A 24,919-nucleotide genomic window follows, 5' to 3' on the forward strand; every position below is an offset into this window, starting at 1 on the left:
GCCATCCAGTTTGATTAACCTTTATAAACTATAGCTTTTTGTATTTGAGCTCTAATTATCCTGCTCAGGCAGATCTGCGTTCTTTGTTTCGTAGCCTTTGTAAAGGAGCACCCTGCTCTCTGCTGCCTGCTCCAATAAGCTCTCATTAATCTTCCTTATAGCCTTCATTAAACCTGCCACCACTGCACCCATGCTCTTCTCTCCAGGCTCCCACTGCCTCTTTCCTCAACCTTTATCTCTGCCCAGCTTCCTTCAGTAATCTCTCACCTTAAAGCCCGCATACTCCCCTCCTCCTCTCTTCTCTTAATCTCCCAGTTATATTTAATTCCAACCATTTGCTTTTTGTTCAGTGACTCAAAAGCTTTAAATGTATGAGTGAATTCAATTCTTGCTTCTTTTCATTGCAGCGTGGTTCCATTAATGAGGCAGCAATTAAAGTTTTTGACACTTTGTTGTGGATTTAACATAAAAGCTCGTTTTATGATATGATTAGGTTTCTATTGGATCTGGATCTGGATGTTATGATATTTGACCCTAAAGTGTCTGCTACTGATGCGTCCAGCTTCCAGCTTGGTGACCTTTCTTGCAGAGAGACAATTGATAGGAGAGAACTCCACACAGGAAAGCCCCGGCCAGATAGTGGATTCAAACCCAGGACCTTCTTGCTCTGAGGCAACAGTTTTTCACTCCACTATTAAGCTCATGTTATGTCATTCTTGCAGTTTTAATCTACTGTTACTGCTATTGAAACACTTTCTCAAATGATGCAATCAACCCGCTCTAGAAACGAGAAGATTGTTTCTATAAATTCTCTTATCTAAACAATCTACATATGTCCTTTCAAAGTCTTGCTGAACTCAGAGTGCGGAGTAGAGAGACATTGGACCCAAATGCAGAGGCTTTGGACGGACTTAAACCGAAAGTGAGCCTTTATTAGCAGCGGAACAGGACACAAATGCAACGTGAAAAGAGACAACGAATAAACTACAAAGCCTAAACTGGGAAGAAACTAAAACATAGGCTCATAGCAAAATACCGATATGAGATGGGGAAAGTAGAACCATCAGGGGAGATACACAGTCCATCCAGCAGCAAACCTTAAATACACAGAGGGGTAACAAGAGGATGGGAAACAGGTGGGAACACAGCTGGAGCTAATCTAACAAAATGAGACAGAAAACATGAGACATCCACAAAGATGCAGACTTGAGGCTGAGACATGGAGACACAACTGACTAGGGAGACACAGGAAATGCAGAACATAGAGACAAGGGTGTCTCGACATGAAACAAGGAACACCGACTATACGCAGGCTAGATAAAAGGTGAGGAAGAACTAAGATCACTATGAACCTAAGAAATAAAGATAACCAAAACCATGAATAACAATAATCAAAGAATATTATATTATATAAATCAAAAAACACAAACACTGGGTCACCAGATCCAGGACTGTGGCATACAGTTATTCCTCCCAATATAATCATGATGTTTTGTCCTCATCCCTTATGAAATGCCTTTATTTTTTTCCTCAAAATACTACAAATCAGTAATTACTAATGACATTGCAGCCACTGTGCAGCAGGTTAGAGTTGAATGAATTGAAGGTTGTGGAGATAAAAAGGTGCTTGTTTGAGACAAAAAAAAACAAAAAACAAGTGAGAACAGTCATGATGTGTGTGTGTGTGTGTGTGTGTGTGTGTGTGTGTGTGTGTGTGTGTGTGTGTGTGTGTGTGTGTGTGTGTGTGTGTGGCAGGCCAGCAAGTTCTAGGTCTGGTAGAGAACCAGAGTGACTGGTATCTGGGGAACCTGTGGAAGAACCATCGACCCTGGCCAGCACTGGGCAGAGGCTTTAACACTGGTGAGTACCTTATAACCTGCTTTTAGCATGTTAGCTGTGTAAAGTAAAGTGTAGATGACAGAATTTAAGAAAGGAAACAAAATGAGAAAACGTGAATGAGAAACAACACTTCTGGCACTGCGTCTAGCTGGTCTTAAGGAAGAGCTAGCCTTCCTTAAGACCAGCTAGACGCCAATCACTCTGTTTCTTAAGCTACCATCTTTGTTTGTACCTTGTGTGTGTGTGTGTGTGTGTGTGTGTGTGTGTGTGTGCGTGTGTGCGTGTGTGTGCGTGTGTGTGTTTGAGCATGTGTGTGTCCACTTTACAGGGGTTATTTTGCTCCTCCTGGATCGTCTGCGAAAGCTCAGATGGGAGCAGATGTGGAGACTGACTGCAGAAAGGGAACTAATGAGCATGCTGTCCACTTCCTTGGCAGACCAGGTAAGACACACACACACACTGTCATAGCTCACATCACAATTGTGTCATTTAAATTGTGAAAACAGCTGTATTTGAAAGTAGTATTTTCGGACTTACATAGTTAAATAAACCTGTTGTGCTTTCATATACTGACAGCACAGCATTATGGTGCTGCACCAATATAAAAATGTCCTTTAAATTTGACAACTCTGCATTCAGTGACAGTTAAAATCTGAATAGGAATATCTCACTCTGGTACTGGATGAAATCACCAGGAAAAGGAGGTCGGGACTGGTGGGTAAACCTGCCATTATAATAAAAGTCATTAAAAAAAGATTTTCAGTTGTGTATAATTAGTATGAGTATGTTGTATCAAATGTTGCAGTCAATAAAGGTTATAGACTGTACAAGAAAATGACATGTTGGATATTGATGATTGAACTGTTCAAATGTTTCTTTAATTTGTTGAAAACAAAATGATGTGACAGCAGTTACTGGAAAACAAAATCAACTCTGGCCCCTTTTGGGGTCAGAGGTTGGGTTTCCCCCCCTTTGGAAAATGGTTCTGAAGGTCAGTGATCCACTATTGGTTTCCCCCCCCCAAAAAAACCCACCAAAAATTCACTGGCCACAGCAAAGAGCAGGGACCTGGGAGAGAAAAGTACCAGCATTTTTCTTTTTTTTTTAATTGGCTGACATCACAGTTGAAACACTGGAACATGAACACGTAATGGTAAAGGTTCCCTGCAAAAGTCTAAATCAGGCGTTAGTCTTAAGCTGGGCTCACACTGTGCAATTTTTTCAGTCGCGCTATTCAGCTCCTGCTCAAACTGTGCGATTGAGTCGCAGGGGTTAGAAGTTCGTAGGTCACGATGCAGCGTCTCACACTATACGGCCTGATCTGATGCGACCTGAGTGCTCACACTGTGCGTCCATAACATGAAGCTTATAACACAAAATCTGCCTCTCGCTCCCCCTCTCTGTCTTTCACTCACACAGACACACACACACACACACACCACCATCAACTTTGCTAAATTGCTAATGAAAAACATTGATCAGGCAGCTGTGACTGAGCAGCAATGTAGATCCAACTCTTTTCATGGTTGTTGTGGTCGTGATAATTTTGTGAGGCCACATCGAAAAGACCCACATGAGCTTGCCAAAGTTCTACAAGTTGTGCCTCCATCATACGCTGCACTGCCGTGTTGCTCCGTCTTTTCACTTTCATTTCTGTGTTTGCGCGTGCGCAGTGTGACACCCTCACGACAGGATTTCAAACATGTTTGATTTTCTTACGACCAAACGATTGATGATCGGGAGCTGGTCGTGAGGTGTTAATCGCTTCTTGTTACCCCACATATACTACACGATGCACAACACACGATTAAGGCGAAACTCGGGCCGATCCCCAAAATGGTCGCACGACTGAAAGATCGGCTCAAAATGGGCCAAAATTGCACAGTGTATGCCCAGCTTTACATTGTATCTCAAAAGATATAGTTTTAACCTTCATCCATTTTCTCACGCTTATCTGGGTCCAGCTTACAGAGGCAGCTGTCTATTTATAGACATCCTCCCTCAACTTGTCAGTGACCTGCTTCACTCTTCGCTCAGTGAATAGGACGTCAAAATAAACAGCGAATCCTCCCTTAGCTGCATGCAGCCCTTTGCCATCTGAGAACAATAGTGTCAGATTTAGAGGTGGCAATTCTCATTTCTTTTGCTTTAAAACTTGGTTGCAAATCACCCAGTGGGAGCTGGAGGTCACTGCCTATAAAGTCACTTGCCTCACCTAAAAATGTTGGTCATAAAATTTAGGAACAGAATTGATAACAAAGGGTCCGACTTACTGCTGGATCGAGAGCTTTCACTACAGTTGTACAGGGACCTAATGGCCCATACCGATGAGCTCCTGCCACATCTGAGTTTTTGCTTCAGCTACTGCCGGATCCATTCTCCTCTTGGATTGTCAGTAACTGTCAGCTGACTCCAGACACCTACAAGCTAAATAAAACTTATAAGACTCTTTCTCCTCTGAAACTTTAATGTTTGGATCTTTTGCGAAACTAAATATACTAAATAACTGGAGTCCTGCATTGTGCCTGTGCCAGGATGATAGAACTCTTCATGTATATGTTAGTGGTCTTCACAGTTTCCACAGTCCACTTGGGCATACCTATGTGCCAGTGGTCACAAAGACATGTTATCATACTCTGAGTTGTTCCACATCAACAGTCACAGGGCAAACACTGAGAGCTTTGTGAAGTTATCCTTTTTCCATTTAGTTATTCAGAGCTATCTAGATGAGAGGTATGGTTATGAGAGTTAAATTAAACCTTCATTAAGTAAAATTCCCGCAAGGTAGGCAGTTTGGAAAAGGAGCAGGCTCCTTTCAGCTTTCCATCTGTCTTCTGCTATATGACTTCCTTCCATGGACTGTCAGCCCACTTTATTGTAGTATTCATTACATGGTTAAATAGTTTTTATGTTTCCCATTAGGAAGCTAAAGCTGCCACTTAGGCTTTTGCTTTGTGAGTCTTCAAAAATCTCAAAGTTAAAGAAAAGTCTGTCAGATGTAACCAGACTTCATTTCCTCAAAGCAATTTCAAGTTTTTCGCTTTATGAGCGTGAGTGTATGTATAAATGGACTGTATAAGGATGAACATCTGGATACATACAGCACACTTAACAAGATGGTGGCTGAGTCAGAACTATGAAACTGGGCCCAGACCAGTAAGATTCCAGAATATCTTTTTCACTTGCTTTTTATTAAACATAAAACCACGAGGCAGGTAGTAATCCCTCCCAGCTCTCCGGTTGCTGATGATGATAAATGATTCATGTATGTAAAAAATCTAAATCGATCAATTAAACACAGAAAAATACTCACAAAGCAGATTCCAACTTAGGTCTTTAAGTAAGCATTTGTACCACATTTAAAACATTCAGGAAGACACATCTCTTTCAGCAGATTAAAGAATGGACAACCTAAATATGTGGGGGTTTTTTGTGTGGGGATATCATATCTTATATGATTTTGTGTCTGCAGGATATCTTTAACGCAGTGATCAAACAAAACCCGTTCCTGGTTCATCAGCTGCCTTGCTTCTGGAACGTCCAGCTGTCTGACCACACCCGTTCCGAAAAGTGCTACAAAGATGTGTCCGACCTAAAGGTGAGATCTTGATAAGCCCGTTATACATTTATCGAGACACATATGAACCTGCTCGGAGGTGTTCCCCACTTTCTATCCTTTATTTTACTTTCTATTTTTCAAATAACTAGACATTTCAAACCCTGCATAAGAGTACTATTAAAAAATGAGATCAAAACAAACTCTAATGTTAGTTGTTAGTGCAATTAACCATGCTCTTTAGATTCACTGCTCCTCTAAACTCCAAAATAACACCAGCATGCAGCTATAGATTATGTGCACTTTAGCATATGCTACTTCCGGTGGGGAAACTCCTGTAAGGCGCTTCGTTTCCGGTGTGATATTCGCACCTTGTTTACGGTCGGGTTTTCCAAAATTTACATTTCTCAAGATGTCTTGAGCATTTAATGAATATATCTGTAGATGATGTTCATCGACTTGTCGATATTTTCCCCCTCGCCTCAGGGCAAAATAGAAAAAGGATTCAAATTTTATATTTCTTAGTATTTGTATATAGTGTTCTCTCGTTTATTGCGGGTGTCTAAAAATAACCAGCAATAGGTGAAATCTGCAAAGTAGCCAACTATTTTTTTTACAATTATTTTATATGTTTTAAGGCTGTAAAACCCCTCACTACACGCTGTACACAGTTTTTTCAGACAGGCATCGACATTTTCCCACTTTTCTCTGTCATTTAAACACTTTAAGAGTTCAAACCTTTGTAAAAAAAAAAAAAAAAAAAAGTCCAGTATTATAGAATTAAACCAAAGATCAAAACCTGTTTTCAGTCTCAAACATTTATTTGAAAAGTAAACATACAGTATATTTGTTTTCCTATAAATAATAATGACGGATTTTAGAACTAATGAATTTAACTGTAAGCTTAATTGCTTCATTTAAGCTTAATGCACCTTATAACCCAATGCGCCGTATGGTCCCAGAAGTCCAACGTTTTTTGTGCCATGGTTATCTTCCTCTGCGTTTCGGGTGCTACCGCAGGTGCCTATGACGGTGCAAAACGTTTCGTCGGCATTGTTTTTGTTGAGGAGAAAACTTACAAACATACAGTACAGCACTTCAGAGTCACACTGCTAGCGATTGATGTAGCGATTCTGTACTGTACAGGAGAGACGGCACGGAGATCGACAATGGTCTGCAGTCGATGAGGACGCAGAACACACTGCGCTTTAAAAAAAAAAAAATCATGCAAAATTGCACTAAAAACATCCGCGAAACAGCGAGGCTGCGAAAGGTGAACCGCGTTATAGCGAGGGACCACTGTAATTGTGAAGATAAGTCACAACATACCCTTCGTAAATACTAATATATAGAGACCCTTACCAGCAATCATTCATGTATTTTTTATATCCTGTGGCTTTTTTTCACGGTTTGTTGACATGCTGTGTAGGTGAGCACTTGACCAGCTGATATCGACATAACGGGGAAACATCTGGCTTTGACTATTGTTCACCTGTAGTTTCAATACTGGACATTTTCCTGTTTAAATCATAAGAAATGTCACTATACAGAGATGTGCTTCTGAATATGGACGATGTGTCTTCTGATGTGATGTAAACAACCAATCGATCTACATGCTTCAAACGTCAAAATTGATCATTTTATTTTTAATGACACGGCAATGGTGAGTGTGCACACCTTTTGCTCTTTGTAACTTAATGTAATCTTTCCGTTTTCGTATTTTGGACATGATTTTGGAGTCCACCTTCGCAGTAGCGATTGACCGCAAAATAAAGCTACCAGAAATGTACAAGCCTACATCCGGTCTTAAAACAGGAACTTAGCATTTTCTCGTGCACAAGGTCTGTTACTGTTCTTATCACACTGGTGCATGTAGGTTTTTAGTCATCCAAGTAAAAGTAATAGAAAATAATTGGACGTATTTAACGTTCCACACTAGCACAGTGCTTTTGAGACCGTTAAACAAAGACATTAAGAACCTCTGCTGAATCAGTTTTAGGAAAAGCTCTTGATCTTACCAATCAAAAGTGAAGTCACGCCGTAAATAGCCTCATACATGTTTTGTATTCTTTCATGTGGTTTCTTCTATAATGTATCTTCTTGCATTGGATAATGCTACATGTGCTCCTCGCACGGTTGGCAGTTCATTCTATGTCCACAAAGTGTTCTTGGCCAAAACACTGAGTTGCTGAAAGTGACAAACGAGCATCTTGAATGGCATTGCTGAAACGTATTTATATCAATCTGCAAAAAAGTGCGGTTGGTGAAATGGCACCTTTGTCTAAAGCACTGAGTGAAGTAATTTCACATCTTAGCAAACAGTATAATGAGGCTTTTCTTCACTGCTCTCTCATGATTTTTTCCAGGTATTGAGCCAAATAACGGACAAGTGTTAACAACAAGTAGTAACTTTGTTCTGCACTCTTGGCAAAGCGCAGTGTAAATGTTTTGGTTTATTGCTCTGATTCTTTAGAACCTGATGATACCAGAAGCTTCTTCACCACTCTCCTATTTGTGGTTCTCCTCAACAGGTGATCCACTGGAACTCTCCAAAGAAGTTGCGAGTAAAGAACAAGCATGTGGAATTCTTCCGGAATCTCTATCTTACCTTTCTGGAGTACGATGGCAACCTTCTGCGACGAGAGCTTTTCGGCTGTCCCAGTGAGGCTGACCACAACAGTGAGAATGTATGTGGAACTTCTGTGCTTCTGTTTCTGTTGTCAGTGTAGTGAAGTTATTTGAGATGGTGCTTAACCACTGTGGGATTCAAACTGCCAGCATCCATTTAGTTAGAAACAAGTTACATTTGTAGCGAACAAAGAGTAAATTTCTTATAAATTGAAACATAAGTCAGGAATTCTCTTAACTCTTGACTTGGTATTGACAACATACATGAGAGTTTCTACATCTCCTGATGTAACTGCTATGCCTAGTACATTAAATTAATACCTGACATGGTAGGTTCAGGGTATGCTGGCTAGTCAGACATTAGCATTAGCATTGTGGATGCACATGGACATTTTGCATCACCTACACTCATGATGCCTTTACTGCTTCTGAGGTGTGCGCCAGGTTTTATGAATTCCTATCATTAGCTCTTTAACAGGAGAAAACATCTAGCACAGAGGTGTCGAACTCCAGGCCTCGAGGGCCGGTGTCCCGCAGGTTTTAGATATCACCCTGTTTCAACACACCTGAATCAAATTATTAGTTCATTAACAGGCTTCTGGAGAACTTCAAGACATGTTGAGGTGATAATTTAGCCATTTAAAGCAGCTGTGTTGGATCAAGGACACATCTAAAACATGCAGGACACCGGCCCTCGAGGCCTGGAGTTCGACACCTGTGATCTAGCAGAAGCAGGCTCAGGGAGGGATAGTCATCTTTTGAGGGTGAGGGAAGGAAGGAAGGAAGGAAGGAAGGAAGGAAGGAAGAAAGCTATATCCATATGTATTGTACTTCCTAAAGTTTTTATTGACATGACTCATATTACTTTTATGCTTTACGTGTTCCCAGTCAAGTTGGCTACTGACAGTATTTAAATGTTTTGTTGGGGGGGTGGTGGTCTGAATAACTTCAGACCTGCTTTGTATAATTAACATACAAACACTGAACAGAAAATCTAAAACTAAGTGATCTGATCTTTACATTTTAAGAGAGCAGGATTGTCATGAACCAGGAATTGGACTCAAACGCAAACTCACTTAAGAAAAACGTGAATTCAAAATACAGTTTTATTGCCGGGAACAGAGGGAGCGATACAAAACTAAACCGGAAAAATCTAAGAATATGAACTCATGGGGAAACACAGGGAAAGACACGCAGCCATGAGGGACGACGCGACAGAGGACTGAGGGAGATGCTGACCTAAATACACAGAGGGATAACAAGGAAGTGAGAAGACACAAGGAACACAGCTGACATGAATAACCATAACGAGACAGGGGCGACTGGACTGAACAGAATAAACATGAAAACGCAGGACCTTCACAATAAAACAGGAAACATGATGTGGGAGTAGAGGAGAGGCAGATCACAGCGAGGGAGAGCACAGACACAACACGCTGGGGAAACATGGAAAACCTAACACAATAAAACATGGAGGGAACCACGGCACAAGAACTTACACCACAATATAAACACAGACACAGAGGGAGACACAGAGGGCAGAGACACAAGGAGGGAATCCAATAAACTAAACTGAACAACCTAGGAACCATGGAATAAATAATGAACTAACAAAATACAAAAACACAAGAAAAACTAGGAACACTGGGACAAAATGACCCAGGACCATGACAATGATTCTGTGTTAAAAGACATTACCTGTGCTTGTAGCATATCTATGCAATTTTTATTTTAGCTCAAGTAAGCACAGTGTTACGTATTGGACATTGTAAACATAGCCTGGAGTAACAGAGGATAAACTTCAGTGTTCATTAATAAGTTTTTGTGCTTTTGGAGCCATTACTAATCTGTAGAATAGGAGAATGAACAGAGGTGTGTCTTGCCATAACAGTCCCACAGCAGGCACCCTGCTACCCTCTACTGTCAGCAGTGATAAACATTTACTTAAACAAAACTCCAACCAGGTGAAACTTGTATCCCCGGCACACAAACCGTGTGAAATATACTATAGAATCTCAGCATAGATAGGGCTTGTTTAATGGGTGAATGAGGCATGTTGTATAAAGTGCTCAGTGCTAAGGCAGAGCAGGAGAATATAGCATAAGCACCAGTCTATCTACCATGCCAGACACAAAAGCAGCTGTTCACATGTCAGTAATAATGTTCATGATCAAAGTCAGTGGCTCAAACTGACGCAAAAGTGCCACTGACCTTCACAGTCAGCAAACAGCAGACAACAGGTTTGTTCTTGTTAGAATCATAACGTGCAGAAACTCTTTAGCACATGTGAAGTTGCATTCGTTTAGGTTAAGGACAAAATGACTCGCAAGCAATAAAATAGCAAGAATAAATTAATTGTGCAAACCTATGATGATGCAATAGATAGATAGATAGATAGATAGCAGTGGGCACTTCAGCAGTCAACAAGACTCTCTGATTTGGAAGTATTTTTTTATTTTTGCAGGTTTATTTGCTTTATTTCATTTTTACAGGTTCTACAGTTTTTCTATGCTGACACCAGAGTTTAATATGATGTATGTCCTCGAAAAGCAATATGTAAAAATGGCCATGATCATCCAGTCAAACACACAGTTTTAGAGAGAGTGGGTTGACTGAGAGAGAAAGAATAAGAGGACTAAATGTGTCGTGCAGGTACAGGAGACATTTATCAAAAGTGGTCACCTTATTCCGTCCGACTTCCTCCGGAGAATAACGGACTGTATTCTCTGAAGGAAGTTTGTCACATCATTTCCCAGTGTCACACTTGAAGGAGCGATCAAAATTAGGATGAAGTCACTGTACAGTATCTTTGAGTTGCACACAGGAAATACTCGTTTCTGCTCGAGTTAATTGAGAACAACCTTCAGGATGCCTTATCTCAAAGAGTGTCACTGCCAGAAATTGAAAAGCTTCTGCTTGATTCAGCAGAAGTGATTATAAAGTGGAAAAGAATTAAGACCGTCACATGCAACACCATGGGACAGCAGAGGTTAAATGCTCTTGCCATGCTGTCAGTTGAAAACAAATTAATTCATGGATTGGTGGAGATCGTGAAACTTTTCTTTCCAAGGAATCCATTTGAGTTTAGAATGCTTTTATTTTCACTGGAACAGAGTTTAAACGAAATTTCAATTTCTTTTACAATTACAACTTTTACCATCACAATAGGATTGCTCCATTCACTGGTTGGGGGCTCAGTAACCCCCAAATCCAATATCAGAGCTACCTACTTCTCCAAAACTCCAATCCTGTACATTCTCTGCCATATTGGTGTACTCTCTTTCAGGCAGATGTCAGGCTCCACAAGGTTTCTCATCCCTGGTTTCTTCTTAAAAATAACTTGGCAGGAACAATGGCATGCAGCTTCTCCTGCTGAGTTACAGAGAGATGGGTGAGGTCAAGAGAGACAGAGTCAAGCCCAACAGGCATAAATTCCTCATTGATATCATCCTCCTCAGCCACAGTTTGCACGAACAACTGCTGCTGGATTGGATTATTCTGGGTTTTCCATTCCTTTAGCTCAGGGGTGGGCAACTCCAGGCCTCAAGGGCCGGTGTCCTGCAGGTTTTAGATGTTTCCTTGATCCAACACAGCTGCTTTAAATGGCTAAATTACCTCCTCAGCATGTGTTGTAGTTTTCCAGAGGCCTGCTAATGAACTAATTATTTGATTCAGGTGTGTTGACCCAGGGTGATATCTAAAACCTGCAGGACACCGGCCCTCGAGGCCTGGAGTTGCCCACCCCTGCTTTAGCTGATTGATGTGAAATTTGTTTTGGATTTCTTCTCTCTGGCATCTGGATCTCATAAGTTGTTGAACTGCTTTCTTAGCACAGCACTTTGCCATTTAGCCAACAATTTGTTTTCAGCAGTAGGAAGTAGTAAGAGTACCTGCTGTCCTTGGCTGAACAAGCTCTCCCTTGCGGCCCTGTTGTAACAGTACTCTGCATATGCCTCTTCACCAATTTGGTGTTTTGCTCCATTTTCTCCCTCATCTGAAGAACGTAGTCCAACACGATCACCCAGTATTCCTGCAGAACATCCAATGGTCCTCTCACCTGCCTGCCATACAGGAGCAGGTGAAAAGCCGGTTCATGCTTGAGGCACTTCCCTATAAGCGAACAGCCAATCAGGAAGCCACATGTCCCAATCTTTAGCATCAGCTGAGATTAAATTCTTCAACATTGCTTTCAGAGTTCGATTGTATCTCTCCACCAAGCCATCTGTTTGGGGGTCTAAATACTGCTAATACCTTAAAGCTTATACACCTGCCTCAGGGTATGCAAAAGAAACTCAAAACCATCATCCGTCAAAATCTCAGATGGAGTATCCACCTGGGAAAAAAACCTGCAAGAGAGCATAAGCTGTCTGTTTAGCTGTAATTTCCCTAAGGGGAAATGCTTCTGGATATCTGGTACTGTAGTCACAAACCACTAATATATAGCGATTACCTGCCTGGGTTCACTCTAGCGGCCACACTATATCCACTGCAATGCGACTGAATGGAACATCAATAACAGGAAAAGGCTTTAAAGGAAATTTTGGGACATTTTTATCACCAGCCAGCCAGACAGATTGAGCAAGAAAAACTCCTCAACCTCTCTGTTCATACCTGGCCAATAGAACCTGCTGGCAATTCGGTCCCTTGTCTTCTTGGTTCCCAGATGCCCCACCCACGGAATAATATGCCCCAATCTTAAAACTTGCTCCCGCTGCCGCTGTGGGAACACCAACCTTAGTCTGTCATCCCTGTTTGCTTTGTAGTACAACACTTGTCCTTTGACGAGTGTTGTACTACAAAGCTGGATGGCATTACCTTGGCCTCCAGTAACACTGAAAGGAAACTTTGTATCGTTTTTGATCAGGATATGTCCTTCAATGCACATACAAATATGTGGGACTGCTTTCCTTCATTTGTGCAAGATCTCTAAAATCATGTGACACTGACACACTAGTGTATTCATTTATTAATTTTAGACTGAATTATTGTAATTTGTTATTATAAGTTGTCTTAAAAACTCCCTTCAGTTAATCCAAAATGCTGCAGCAAGAGTACTGACGGTGAATAGACAGAGAGAGCATATTTTTCCTATACTGGCATCTCTTCATTGGCTCCCTGTCTTAAGTAATCAGGCCTCACAGTACCGTGTCACCCTCCCTGAGCCTGGTTATGCCAGGTTTTTCCTTCCCACTCTCATCATATGATTTTTGGGGTTTTCTCTTTATTATTGTAGGGTCTTTACCTTACAATTCAAAGCGCCTTGTTATTGTGACTTGGCACAGTATAAATAAAACTGAATTGAATTAACCAACACTGATAAGACTCCTCCTTCAGCTTGATTGCTCCTTTCACCTCTGTCCACCATATGGTTCAGGGATTACCACTCCCATAGATACCAACCACCTTGCAGCCACAGTCCCTTGCAAGATCTTGCCTCGTAGGGTGCGGATGGTTAAGAGTGAGGTGGTGGATGAGCCCAGAACTACACAGGAGGAGCTTGTTAATCATCTGAAGGCAGATGAATGCAGCTCACAGTCACCAAGACTACCATTGGTAACACAAAATCCCTCCTGAGATGTGTCCAAACTATGAGAATTACCAGCAAAAAGGGTTTCCCCATCAAGTACTAGACATGTTTTGGTTGGGGATCAAATACTTATTTCACTCAGTGACATGCATGTTTTGTCTAGTTTTTTTGTTGTTGTTGAGATTCTGTCTCTCTGGTCTATAATCTGTCTTATTCTTCCTATCTTTCTCTATCTGCAGCTCCAGAAGACACTGTCAGAGCTGGATGAAGATGATCCGTGCTACGAGTTTCGTCGAGAGCGATTCACTGTCCATCGAACACACCTCTACTTCCTGCACTATGAGTATAAACCCAGCTCTGACAACACAGATGTCACTCTCGTCGCCCAGCTCTCTATGGACAGGTGCTGGTTTACACCCACACTTACAGAAGCTACACAGGTGTGTTTAGTTCAAAGTGGGCAGAACAATGAAGTGGAAGGCTTCCAGAGGTTTTAGAACATTGAAAATGTTAAGAAAAAACATATTAGAGCTGCTCCTGGTTAGAAAAAACCCACAATAAACAGCTGTGTTGGCGAATCTGTTGACTGATGAAGATCGAAGGAACAAACCTCTTAGGTATGACATTGGGGGAGAAATATATTTACATATCTAGGCTAATGGTTTATATATATAGTCCTGCACTACCAAAGAATACTAGGATACTTAAAAAGCAGAAGCAAACATCCTTCCAGTAACAGCTCTTTTTCAGTTTGCAGCTTTTGTCATACTGTCAAATACCCAAACCTACCTGAAATGTTTAAAGGTTAGCCATTCGGCCTGTACTCTGCAGTTTTATGTTTTTAAAACCATAGACCAGGGAAAAGTATTTAACAGTCAGTAAAAATGACTACCCCCAGAACTTCTGAGCTTCTAGGTTAATAATTTTAGAGTCTAAATGTGTCCTTGATTAACATCAGAAAGTGAGATCAGTTCATCTCTTATTCGGCAATAATCTGGATCAAGGCGATATAATGGCATTAAAAAGGTTTATTTTCACATCTTCATGATGGGGAATGCTTGCAAAAATATTGACTGGTAGCAAAGTAGACAATACATCAACATAGTAAAACAATCAACAACTGACTGTATAACATACATGTAGTGGATGAAGCATTAAAATTCTTTACTTACTTACTAACAAAATCAAAACCAGTCTGTGAACCCCTGGCAACATCTGGTCGCTAGAGGAAAAAGAATATTTCCTGATGGCTGCTGAGTGGTTGCTGAAGGTTGCTCCCTGTGGTTTGGTGAAATTGGCTGCAAAGACGATGCTGCACTGAAAACATCCTTGTGATTGCTTTGGCCGCTAGTAAATTGCCATAGTTAGTTATAGTTTGCATGGAAAATGGCACTTTGTATTATTTTAGGGTCTTGAAGGGTATTGAAGCAACTGTTGTTTTGTTTTGGCACTTTGTTTATAAAATTGAATCGAATTGTCTGCCGACACTTAAAATAATGGATTACATTTATATAGAGCTTTTCGAGACCATCAAAGCGCTTTACAATTCCACTATTCATTCACTCTCACACACTGGTGGAGGCAAGCTACAGTTGTAGCCACAGCTGCACTGGGGCAGGCTGACAGAAGCGAGGCTGCCATATCGCGCCATCGGCCCCTCTGGCCAACACCAGTAGGCGGTAGGGGAAGTGTCTTGCCCAAGGACACAACGACCAAGACAGACAGAGCAGGGGATCGAACCGGTAACCTTCCAGTTACAAGATGAGCTTCCCAACCTCCTGAACCATGGTCGCCCCGATAAAAGCTAACCACCGAATGGTAGCGTAACTTGGAAAAGTGCAAGTCAAACCAAAAATTTGCCTTCAGTGTTAACTAACAGAAACTAACACATTTCAAAAAGTTCATCTTTTACTTTAAAGGGGAATGATCTCCATTTCTTGTGTGCAGACCAGTCAGTGTTTTCCATACTGTCTATGGGCAACCATGGAAATCTGTTTGCAACCAAAGCAAATACAAGGAGGTTTTTGGTTCAGTGCTCTATACACCTTTGCAATCAATTCCACTTTGCTACAGCAGGCAGCCTCTTGCAACTACTCACCAGCTAGTCAGGAAATACAAATTTTTTCCTAATTACCCTAATTACCACTGACAGCCTCTAGGCCTGCCTCACTTGGGCTTCACCAATCAATTTCACAGTGAGTACCTGCAACTTCCAACCACCACTCTCAACTACTCAGTCACTGCGGTTGCCAGTGACAGAAATATGTGGTTTATAAAAAAAAAGACTTCTTAATTATTTTATTGACTTTTCATGTTTTTATTCTAACATCAATTCAGAATAATCATTGTGAACAAAACAGAACAAGAACTGCCCACAGCTAGCAAGCAGACTTCCCTTTTAACATCTCAAATATTGCAATCCAGTAGTTGTATTTCATTGCAAGATCTCCTGCTGTTTTCTGTAATATGAAAGAACAGCAGATGTTTTGTCATTGGCTGACAAAACTAATACTCCAGTCGCGATGCATGTGTATATATATATATATATATCCTCTATATATAATAAGTTATTTGGTGATGTCATTTATGCCTGTGATCTGGTCTTGTAGGCTCCAGATGTTGGAGGCCATCTGTAAGCACTGGGAAGGCCCCATCAGCCTCGCCCTATACTTGTCAGATGCTGAAGCCCAGCAGTTCCTTCGCTATGCTCAGGGCTCTGAGGTGCTGATGAGTCGTGGGAATGTCGGTTACCACATTGTCTACAAGGAGGGTCAGTTCTACCCAGTCAACTTGCTACGAAATGTGGCCATGCGACACGTCAACACACCCTACATGTTCCTATCAGACATTGACTTCTTGCCTATGTACAGCCTCTATGAGTATCTCAGGTAAGATGATTAAGTAAAAACCAAAGGACAGCTCTAAATGTTGATCTCATTCCTCATTGACACTGTGAACAATCACTTACCGTCTATGTGCAGGAAGTCTGTGGTGCAGCTGGACATGGCCAACACCAAGAAAGCTCTAGTGGTTCCCGCCTTTGAGACACTTCGGTATCGACTTTCATACCCGAAATCTAAAGCCGAGCTGCTGTCTCAGCTGGACATGGGCACACTCTTCACCTTCAGGTTAGACATGTTTGTCCCTGTCTGTCGTAGAAGGTATGTGAACCAGAAAAGAATAGTAGATTCGCAGATACGTTCTGTCAGTGGACTCAGAGGACGAGAGCAGTCTGAACACCACTACTCTGAAGGGAAGGTGGACCAGGGGTGCTCAGTGCAGACATAAGACATGAGTGGCACTAACAGAAAGCTGCAATGAGGCACACATGACATCCAGTAAAACCAGCGTGAATCAAACCTTCTGCTTTACATCTGGAACAGAAGGATAAGAACCTGGTTTCACAAAATACTGATGTTAATAACTTTGACATAAATTAATGAAAATGTAATTTCATCTCACAGACATGGAGATAATTATATGCCTATGTTTAGTGTGAGTACAGATGCAACACTATACTGGTCAAAACTCTACATGGACTGCACACATGACTCCTGTGTGCAGTCTCTATGGGTGCCCAAGGCTCTTTGAGTCATATTCACTTTGCTTCAGTCTGTAATATGTCTTTTATCTTATGGTCTTATGGCACTCACATATATGGAGATAACTGTGCTGCCATCATAAATGATTTGGTCTGAATAGTGGGGTAAAAACTCTATAAAAAAGACTCAATTTTCACATCTACGCTAGAGAAAGAGCTTTTAGCATCCCTGTGTCCAAAGTACCACCTAATTCTTTACGAACTGTAGAGTGCATTTCTGCTCTGGTAAACTACTTTCCTTTTTTCTCCTTACAGATATCATGTGTGGACTAAAGGCCATGCACCAACTAACTTTGCCAAATGGCGGACAGCCACCACTCCCTACAGAGTGCAGTGGGAGGCTGACTTTGAGCCCTATGTTATGGTGAGGAGGGACAGTCCTGAGTATGACCGCCGCTTTGTGGGCTTTGGCTGGAACAAGGTGGCTCACATTATGGAGCTGGATGCACAGGTAACTCAGTGCTCCCATTGTCAACCTCAGTTACTCCCAAAATTGGGACTTTGTGTAAAATGTAAATACAAACAGAATCCAGTGATTTGAAAATCTCTTTAAGTCATATAATAACACATCGGTTATTTAAACTCACAACTGGACGAACATACAGTAGACTTATTAGCAACAGGTCAGTAACATGAGTGGATATAAAAAGAGTTTTTCTCAGAAGCAAATACAGGAAGAAAAATGTATCTACAAATTTTGCAACTAGCTTAATTCAGTTCAGTTTTATTTATGTAGCGCCAAATCACAGCAACGGTCACCTCAAGGCTCTCTATACTGTAAGATAAAGATCCTACAATAACACAGTAATGTTCCTAAACTGTGAAGACTGAACATCTCATTGTCTACAGTACATTATATCATCAACAGACTGAGAGAATGCAACACTTCACAAATCACCGTGTGTGAACACAGCTCAGAGTGCCGTCCGTACGTGCAGGTTAAAGCTCTATCATGCAGATAAGAATCATCTGTAACATTGATCCACAAACACTGCTGTCTCCGATGGACCAAAGCTCAAAGTGGAAAACTGATCTTAGGTCAGAGAAATCGGAACCAAAATGTTTTTTGGAAAACATGAACGCTGCGTCCTCTGGACTAAAGAGGACAGGGATGATCTGACTGCTTATCGGTGCTCAGTTCAAATGCCTGTATCTTTGATAGTACTGGGGGCATCAGAGCCTATGGAACTGGCAGCTGACACATCTGGAAAGGCTCCATCAGTGCTGAAAGGTATATACAGGTTTTAGAGCAACATAAAGACAGCAGGTGTCTTTATCATAGTTTAGCAGGATGATGCTAAACTGCATATTGCATCTATTCCAGCAGCACGGCTTCATAGCAGAAGAGTCCACACCATTCACCAGCTTAGAACATCTGGAGCCTCAGGACTGTTGAGCAGCTAGAATCCTCTATCAGATAAGACCAGGACAACATTCCTCTGAGAAATGTCAGCAGTTGCTCTCCTCAGCAGTTAAAATAATCGTTTAAACCACCACCACGTTCAGACTGGTGTTTTGGACCTCAAGTAAAGTTAAAAACATAGCTGATCAGCACAACTCATCACCAACTGGTGGCAAGTTAAGTCAGGTTGTAGGGGAAGACGCTGGATAGGCCTCATACTCAAGCTATTATTCTGAGGATACGCTGAACAGTCAGCTGACAGGTAACGGTAGGCCCTACGTTGCCAGAGTCACAAAGAGAGTGACTCTGGCAGTAGCTGAAGCAAAAACCTGGGTTTAGTGATGCTATGGAACAAGACTTTTAACTGATGTCAAGGCAAACTGACAAACTGTCAAGTGACTCAGAATAGAGAAGCATCTTCCAGCTCACCTGTATGTGGTGAGGATAGAGAGCTGCTGACTTCATATAAGGATATCGTTAGGTGGTGAATGTGGTGTGGCTGTGGACTGAGAGGTGGAGCTGGTTGTCTACCGTGTGGAAGGTTGGGGGTTCACTCCCTCATCCTTAACTTCCTCAAGTCTGCATATCAAAGCAAGATACTGAAGCTCACGTTGTTCCCCATCAGAGTGTGAGAGTGTGAAACAATGTTAGATTCTAAGAAATTGAAAAAAGCACTTCAAGCATTCCGAGTAGTACAAAAATGTATCAATTTATTAACTGACTTATTAGGAGGGTTTCTTTGAGCCCACTGATATCCTTTCCTTTGAGGAGGCAAATTGTGGGGAAAAGGGATGACTGGTCTATCCCTGGGCATGAGGTCAAGGAGGTAGTTAAACAAGGACATTTTTCAGTAGTTGGGGAGAGAGCGGTCTGGGCATCTTTGCTGAGACAACTGCCTCTGTAACCCAGACAAGCTGCAGTCGATGGATGGAAAACGTTTAAATTTATACAGAATATTTTCAAATGATGAAATCCTTTTCCACTATATTCCATTTGTTTCCATATGTTAGGATAACTTAACTTAAGATAATTTTGATTTCCACTGTGTAATTTAACCACATTTATTTTTGTATTTTGAGGATTTGAGGATAAAGAAAGCTCAAAAGCTCAGTCGGTCAAATGATTGGACAGGTTGTATGGCTTTACAGTGACAGGTTCTGTTCTCTTTTAGCTGAAGAAGAAATCAGCATGCGACTCATTATGACTGGGTTTTAATTTTAAGAGGTCATAGGTCAGGTTTGACTGAAGTGCTTAATAATAGTCTTAGAGGACTTTATGCAAACATCCTTTTTTGGAGCATAAAAATGCAACTTCTAAAAGTCATAGAAACTATTTTGTGTTTATAAAATTTTTATTGTCACTATATCTAATGTCTGCGTGTGTCCTGTGACAGGTGTTGCTCATTGTTGAAAATATGAGAATAGTAATTATGTTAACTGCGCACTTTGGTTCAGTTCGACTGAGAATTTTAGCTTCTTATGCACGACCAAGAGGAATGTGGCTCATGCAGTTACATGTTACCAGATCAGATGGACTCAGGTATGAACGGTGATTCCTGAGGAATTCAGACTGAAAGTTTGTTCTTTTCTCTTCACAGGAGTATGAATTTGTGGTTCTGCCCAATGCTTTCATGATCCATATGCCTCATGCACCCAGCTTTGACATCACCAAGTTCCGCTCCAATAAGCAGTACCGGGTCTGCCTGAAGACCCTGAAGGAGGAGTTCCAACAGAACATGTCGCGGCGGTACGGTTTTGCCGCCCTTAAGTACATGACGGCTGAAAACAACAGCTAGCCACCACTGCGGACCCTCATAGCCCCAACTCTGAACTACTGACATGCTCCACAGGCTGCACGAGGGGAGCATAGTGTGAACGGAAGCCTGTGTGGGTCCTGGGGATACTTTGAGACTTAAGTCCCTCAGAACATTGGACACTGAGTGTGACACTGCAGGGGCTCTTTTGTTCCAACTTTGTCATCAGTTGTGGATAAAGGAGAAAATGTGTGAAGTGTTTCCTTCTCCCAGGATGTTAAAGCTATGAATGATCGCACAAGGGACTGCTGGGGCTGGGCCCCAGGTGTGTGGGCCTCAAGCTTCAGTTATGGAATATGATAGACAGCAAACAAAAATATTGCCTTGCCATATTTCTAAGACCAATGACAGTGTTATGGCTATGTGTAACATTATGTGTGTGTGGGTGTGTGTTTGTATGTGTATGTGAAGGTAGATACAAGTGTGTGTGTGTGGGTGTGGGTGTGTGTTCTGCCAGGACAGTGCTTAGCAGGGTGTAGAGCACTGTGGACTAAGCTTTCCAAAACTATGAAGTAACAGGAAGCTGCAGTATGACTGACAGCACAGCCCCGGCTCCAATGCAACCGATCTGCAGGCAGCAGGACAAAGAGGTCAACATGTTGACAGAGAGTTAAAAAAAACCTTGTAGTGACGAGTGAGACACACTCAGATACTGAGGGTAGCAGCCATCTGACCATCTGCTGCTGCTGAATTTGTTTCATGGCTGATACAGATCAGAATAAATCTTCCTACTCGTATGACAAATAAGCTAAAAGTGTAATAATGTCTGGAGACCATCCGCTTGGTTAATTTTCAGGGGATCTCCACATCAGCCCTGTAGTGCGTCTTCGGTTTTGGTACGACTACAGAATGTGACAGCAGATGGAAGCATTGTCGCTTAGTTAACTGCCTCCCATAACAGAGTGCAGCAACAAGGCCCAACAGTCAGCATTATCTTTGAGTGGGTTAAATGGTTGATGGGTGGATGGGAAATCTGTAAAAATCTACCAGTTCCAGTAAGGTGAGTCCCAAACACTTTCTTCCTCACACTCGTTCTTTCTCCCTCTGGCCTCTAGTTTGACAGCAGTTCAATTCAGGGTTTTTTTTTATATAGCGCGAAATCACAATAATAGGTGCCTGAAGGTGCTTTAATGTAAGGTAAAGACCCTACAATGATACTATAGCAGCCAAATGAGCCAATAACACAGTGCCAGTGTGCGCTCTCTTGTTTGTGAGGTGTCACACCATCAGTTGGTGTATCGTCAACTTATTATTGGTCTGGTATGAATGTTGTGCCACTAATTTCATGTTACCTGGAGAGGCTGTGGACAGACTGGCAGCCATAGAGTCCTGATAACAAGACACTGCTGGGCATTAATGTCCTGTATGATATTATAAAGAAAAACTAAAGTTAGATACGGGTCTAAAGACATTAGGAACACAAATCACTGCAGGAATAATTTTGTAATCAATACAGTGAAAGTGAAACTGAACATCTTGACATGGATATTATGGAATACTTGAAAAAATATTGAAAAAACATGATAATATGATTATACTGGTCTTGGTCAAATAGTGCAAAAAAAATTCTCCTGTCTTTTCCAAATCACATGACTTCAGTGGAAAACATCATGAGGTCAGGTGAGGAAAGAAGTAGTGAAGCAGAATCCCGGTATTTAACCCAGATTTGTTTTGTCACCTTTAAAATGGTCCTGAAAGTTGCTGACCCACTAATCATCATGTGATTTGCCCCAGGAGTCACAGTGTGAAACGGCTGTGTAAAGGTCCGATCGCTCCTCCTGTGCACTGCACACATTGCTGTAGTCAAATTATTTAATCTTGGCAATACCTAATAAGGTAGCCACCCCAGGTATCATCCCGGGGTGGCTGTAGCTGAGGAGGAAGAGCCGGTCATCTACTGATCGCAAGGTTAATGGTTCGATCCCTGGCTCCAAGTTGCAGGGTCTCTCGAGCATCCATCAGTGTGTGAGCGTTAGCTAGGAAGCACTGAAAGGAAAGTGCTTCTGTGAATGTGGCGTGTTGTATAAAGTGCTCCAGGAGAAGTAGAAAAGTGCTATATAAGAATCAGTCCATTTACCTTTTTTATTCATTTTTATTAAGTCTGCTTTACAAAGCGTTTCACACGGGAATGAGCTTCATGCAAAGGTCATTTCAAGAAGAGTTCATTTATGGGCATAACAAATTGTTCAAAATATATATATCTTTGACTAGGATGTAGATGATGATCTGTGTTGCTTGTCAGTCCACTTATAGGACACCATCACTGCTTTCCTGTTATAGGAAATAAAGGCAGCGTTGAACCATGTTTCCTGAATTCACCCTGATATAATTATGGCTCACATTCTTCTGTGCAGTTTCACTCAGCTAGGAAAAGACAATCTGATTATCTGAGCACAGCTGCTGCCCTTGTGTTTCCTGCTGCCTGCTGTACTTCAGTCATGAGTGTGGTGGTAAAGCAACCTGTTACCTAAGCAACCAAAATGTAATAAAACTAACACATGCATTTTAATCCACGTCAGTCCTTCTTCCTGCAGGTTAGGCGTGTAAAAATTGTTAACTGAAGGTGCAGTCAGCTGCAGTTATGGATTCACTCTTCCACTTTGAGCAGCTGGAGGCACCGCGGCCTCTGTCAGGTCCCAGCCAGGATCAGAGTGAACGCGTCATTAGGCAGCAACTTGTCACTCAGTCCTAGTCTCCAAAAAAGTCCCTGGACTCACACAAACTTGATACTGATGTGAAACTAGAGGCCTCTCTCTCACACACATCACAGTGATCTCTCACCCTGTACAGGAAGCTGCACAACGTCTTGGTGCAGGTTAGTGTGTATGAGTGTGAAGAAGCTATCTAAGTGACTGTTGTATGATATTCGGTCTTCATCTGTTAGCCTTGCAGGGCTGAGCGGGGCTGCAGTGTGTAAGTAGGACAGTGCTGATTGATGCTGCTACCTGAATAAAAGCAAAGAGTCAAAGCGTGCCGTTTCATCATTCCTACTTCCGTGATCACCAGTTTGACCTCATGAACACAATAAATAAGAACACAGCTGTCACTACAGTATAGGGGAAATAGCCCATTCTGTTTTCAGTAGTCTGAGGGACGTCTTTTTGGTTTGCGAAGACATTTCAGCTCTTATCGAGGAGCCTCTTCAGTTCTAACAACTGATGGAGACTCCCATTTAACCCAGACTTGGTTTGTGACCTTGGAGATGGTCCTGAAGGTCACTAATCCAATAATCATCATGTGATTTGTCCGAAGCAGAGGTGTAAAACAGCTATGTAAGGGTCCAAGCACTCCAAAGTGTACCGCACAGCTTAGACTACATTTTCATCCATTCTTGCGCCACTGCTGCCAGGATATCTGATACATGATATGTCTTGGCTGTGTGTTGAAATCACCTCCCCAGGCACCCTTGTCGGACAAGCATTGTCCTCCACAGTAATGAGAAGAACTATTTAGCACCTTTTTATAGTGTTAACAAAATGCTTTGATCCATCCTTCCATTTTCTTCAGTTTACCCGGGTCGCGGGGGCAGCAGCCTACACAAAGAAGCCCAGACCTCCCACTCCCTAGCCAGCTTCTCCAGCTTATAATTAAAATCTCTCCAGTGTGTCCTGGGTCTGCACTGCACTACCCAGAACACCTCACCCAGGAGGCATTATTGTCAGATGCCTTTCAATGTGGAGGAGTAGCAGCTCTACTCTGAGCCCCTCCCAGATGGCCACTTCACACTGGCCTGTGAACCACTCCAGTGCGAGCTGGAGGCCACCATGCTGATAAAGCCAACAGAATCACATCATCTACGAAAAGCAGAGAGGAGATTCTGAGACACAACTTTTCGGTTTGGCTTTTAACCCAGTACAGAAATGTTCATTTTATTCAGATTTTGTTGTCTTTCTGATGTTGGTGTTCTATATTGTATTTTTATTTTTACTCTGGCAGTAGGGTGAGGCCCCCACCTCACTTTGGTTATAAGACACTTGTGGCTTAGTGAATGTAACCTTCACATACTAAAAGCAAAAATAAAATTTCTGGTTGAAATGTTGCTGCCACCAACAGAACCTTAAGTCAGCCATTCCCTCAGTTGAAACTGACACCTTTGCCAAGCCCGACCTAACGACCTAGCCAAAATGTTCAGTAAGGATCTAGCTCTCTCTCTTCCTTATGGTGCAGATGATTGTTCAACAGACAGAACATGAAGCCATGGATTGTGCATTACTGACTCATTAGTACAAGGAATTATCTGTCCTTCATTATCTCCTATGCACAGGTTTTTTCTTTGTAGAGAAGAAAGACAAGTTCCTTTGGCACTGTATCAACTTCCGTGGTTTAAGATAACGACAAAGAATAAATGCCCTCTACCCTTGCTTACCTCTATTTTTGAGTTGCTCCAGGAGTGCGACTGTTTTTACCAAGTTGAATCTCAGTAATGCTTACATTTGGTGAGAATAAAGGATTGGGGATGAGTGGAAGACAGCAATTAATACACATCTGGGTCACTTTGAGTACTTGGTAATGTCTTTTGGTTTAACAAATGCTCCTGCAGAAATTTCAGACCC

General features: G+C 41.8%; 1 protein-coding gene across 1 annotated transcript in view; it reads left to right on the forward strand.

Moving 5' to 3' along the window:
- large1 (LARGE xylosyl- and glucuronyltransferase 1) overlaps positions 1-23,337 on the forward strand; it is a 46,257-nt gene extending 22,920 nt beyond the window's left edge. Inside the window, exons 6-14 of the mRNA XM_040026356.1 lie at positions 1,756-1,860; positions 2,168-2,280; positions 5,312-5,437; positions 7,927-8,082; positions 13,790-13,953; positions 16,160-16,438; positions 16,532-16,678; positions 17,407-17,602; positions 20,151-23,337. Coding sequence (XP_039882290.1) covers positions 1,756-1,860; positions 2,168-2,280; positions 5,312-5,437; positions 7,927-8,082; positions 13,790-13,953; positions 16,160-16,438; positions 16,532-16,678; positions 17,407-17,602; positions 20,151-20,348 — 1,484 coding nt within the window. The 3' untranslated portion in view covers positions 20,349-23,337. The remainder of the gene's footprint in view (positions 1-1,755; positions 1,861-2,167; positions 2,281-5,311; positions 5,438-7,926; positions 8,083-13,789; positions 13,954-16,159; positions 16,439-16,531; positions 16,679-17,406; positions 17,603-20,150) is intronic.
- The last annotated feature ends 1,582 nt before the right edge of the window (positions 23,338-24,919 follow it).

Source organism: Simochromis diagramma, unplaced genomic scaffold (genome assembly GCF_900408965.1).
Source record: "Simochromis diagramma unplaced genomic scaffold, fSimDia1.1 OVJJ01000746.1, whole genome shotgun sequence".
In the NCBI taxonomy this organism is placed as follows: domain Eukaryota; kingdom Metazoa; phylum Chordata; class Actinopteri; order Cichliformes; family Cichlidae; genus Simochromis; species Simochromis diagramma.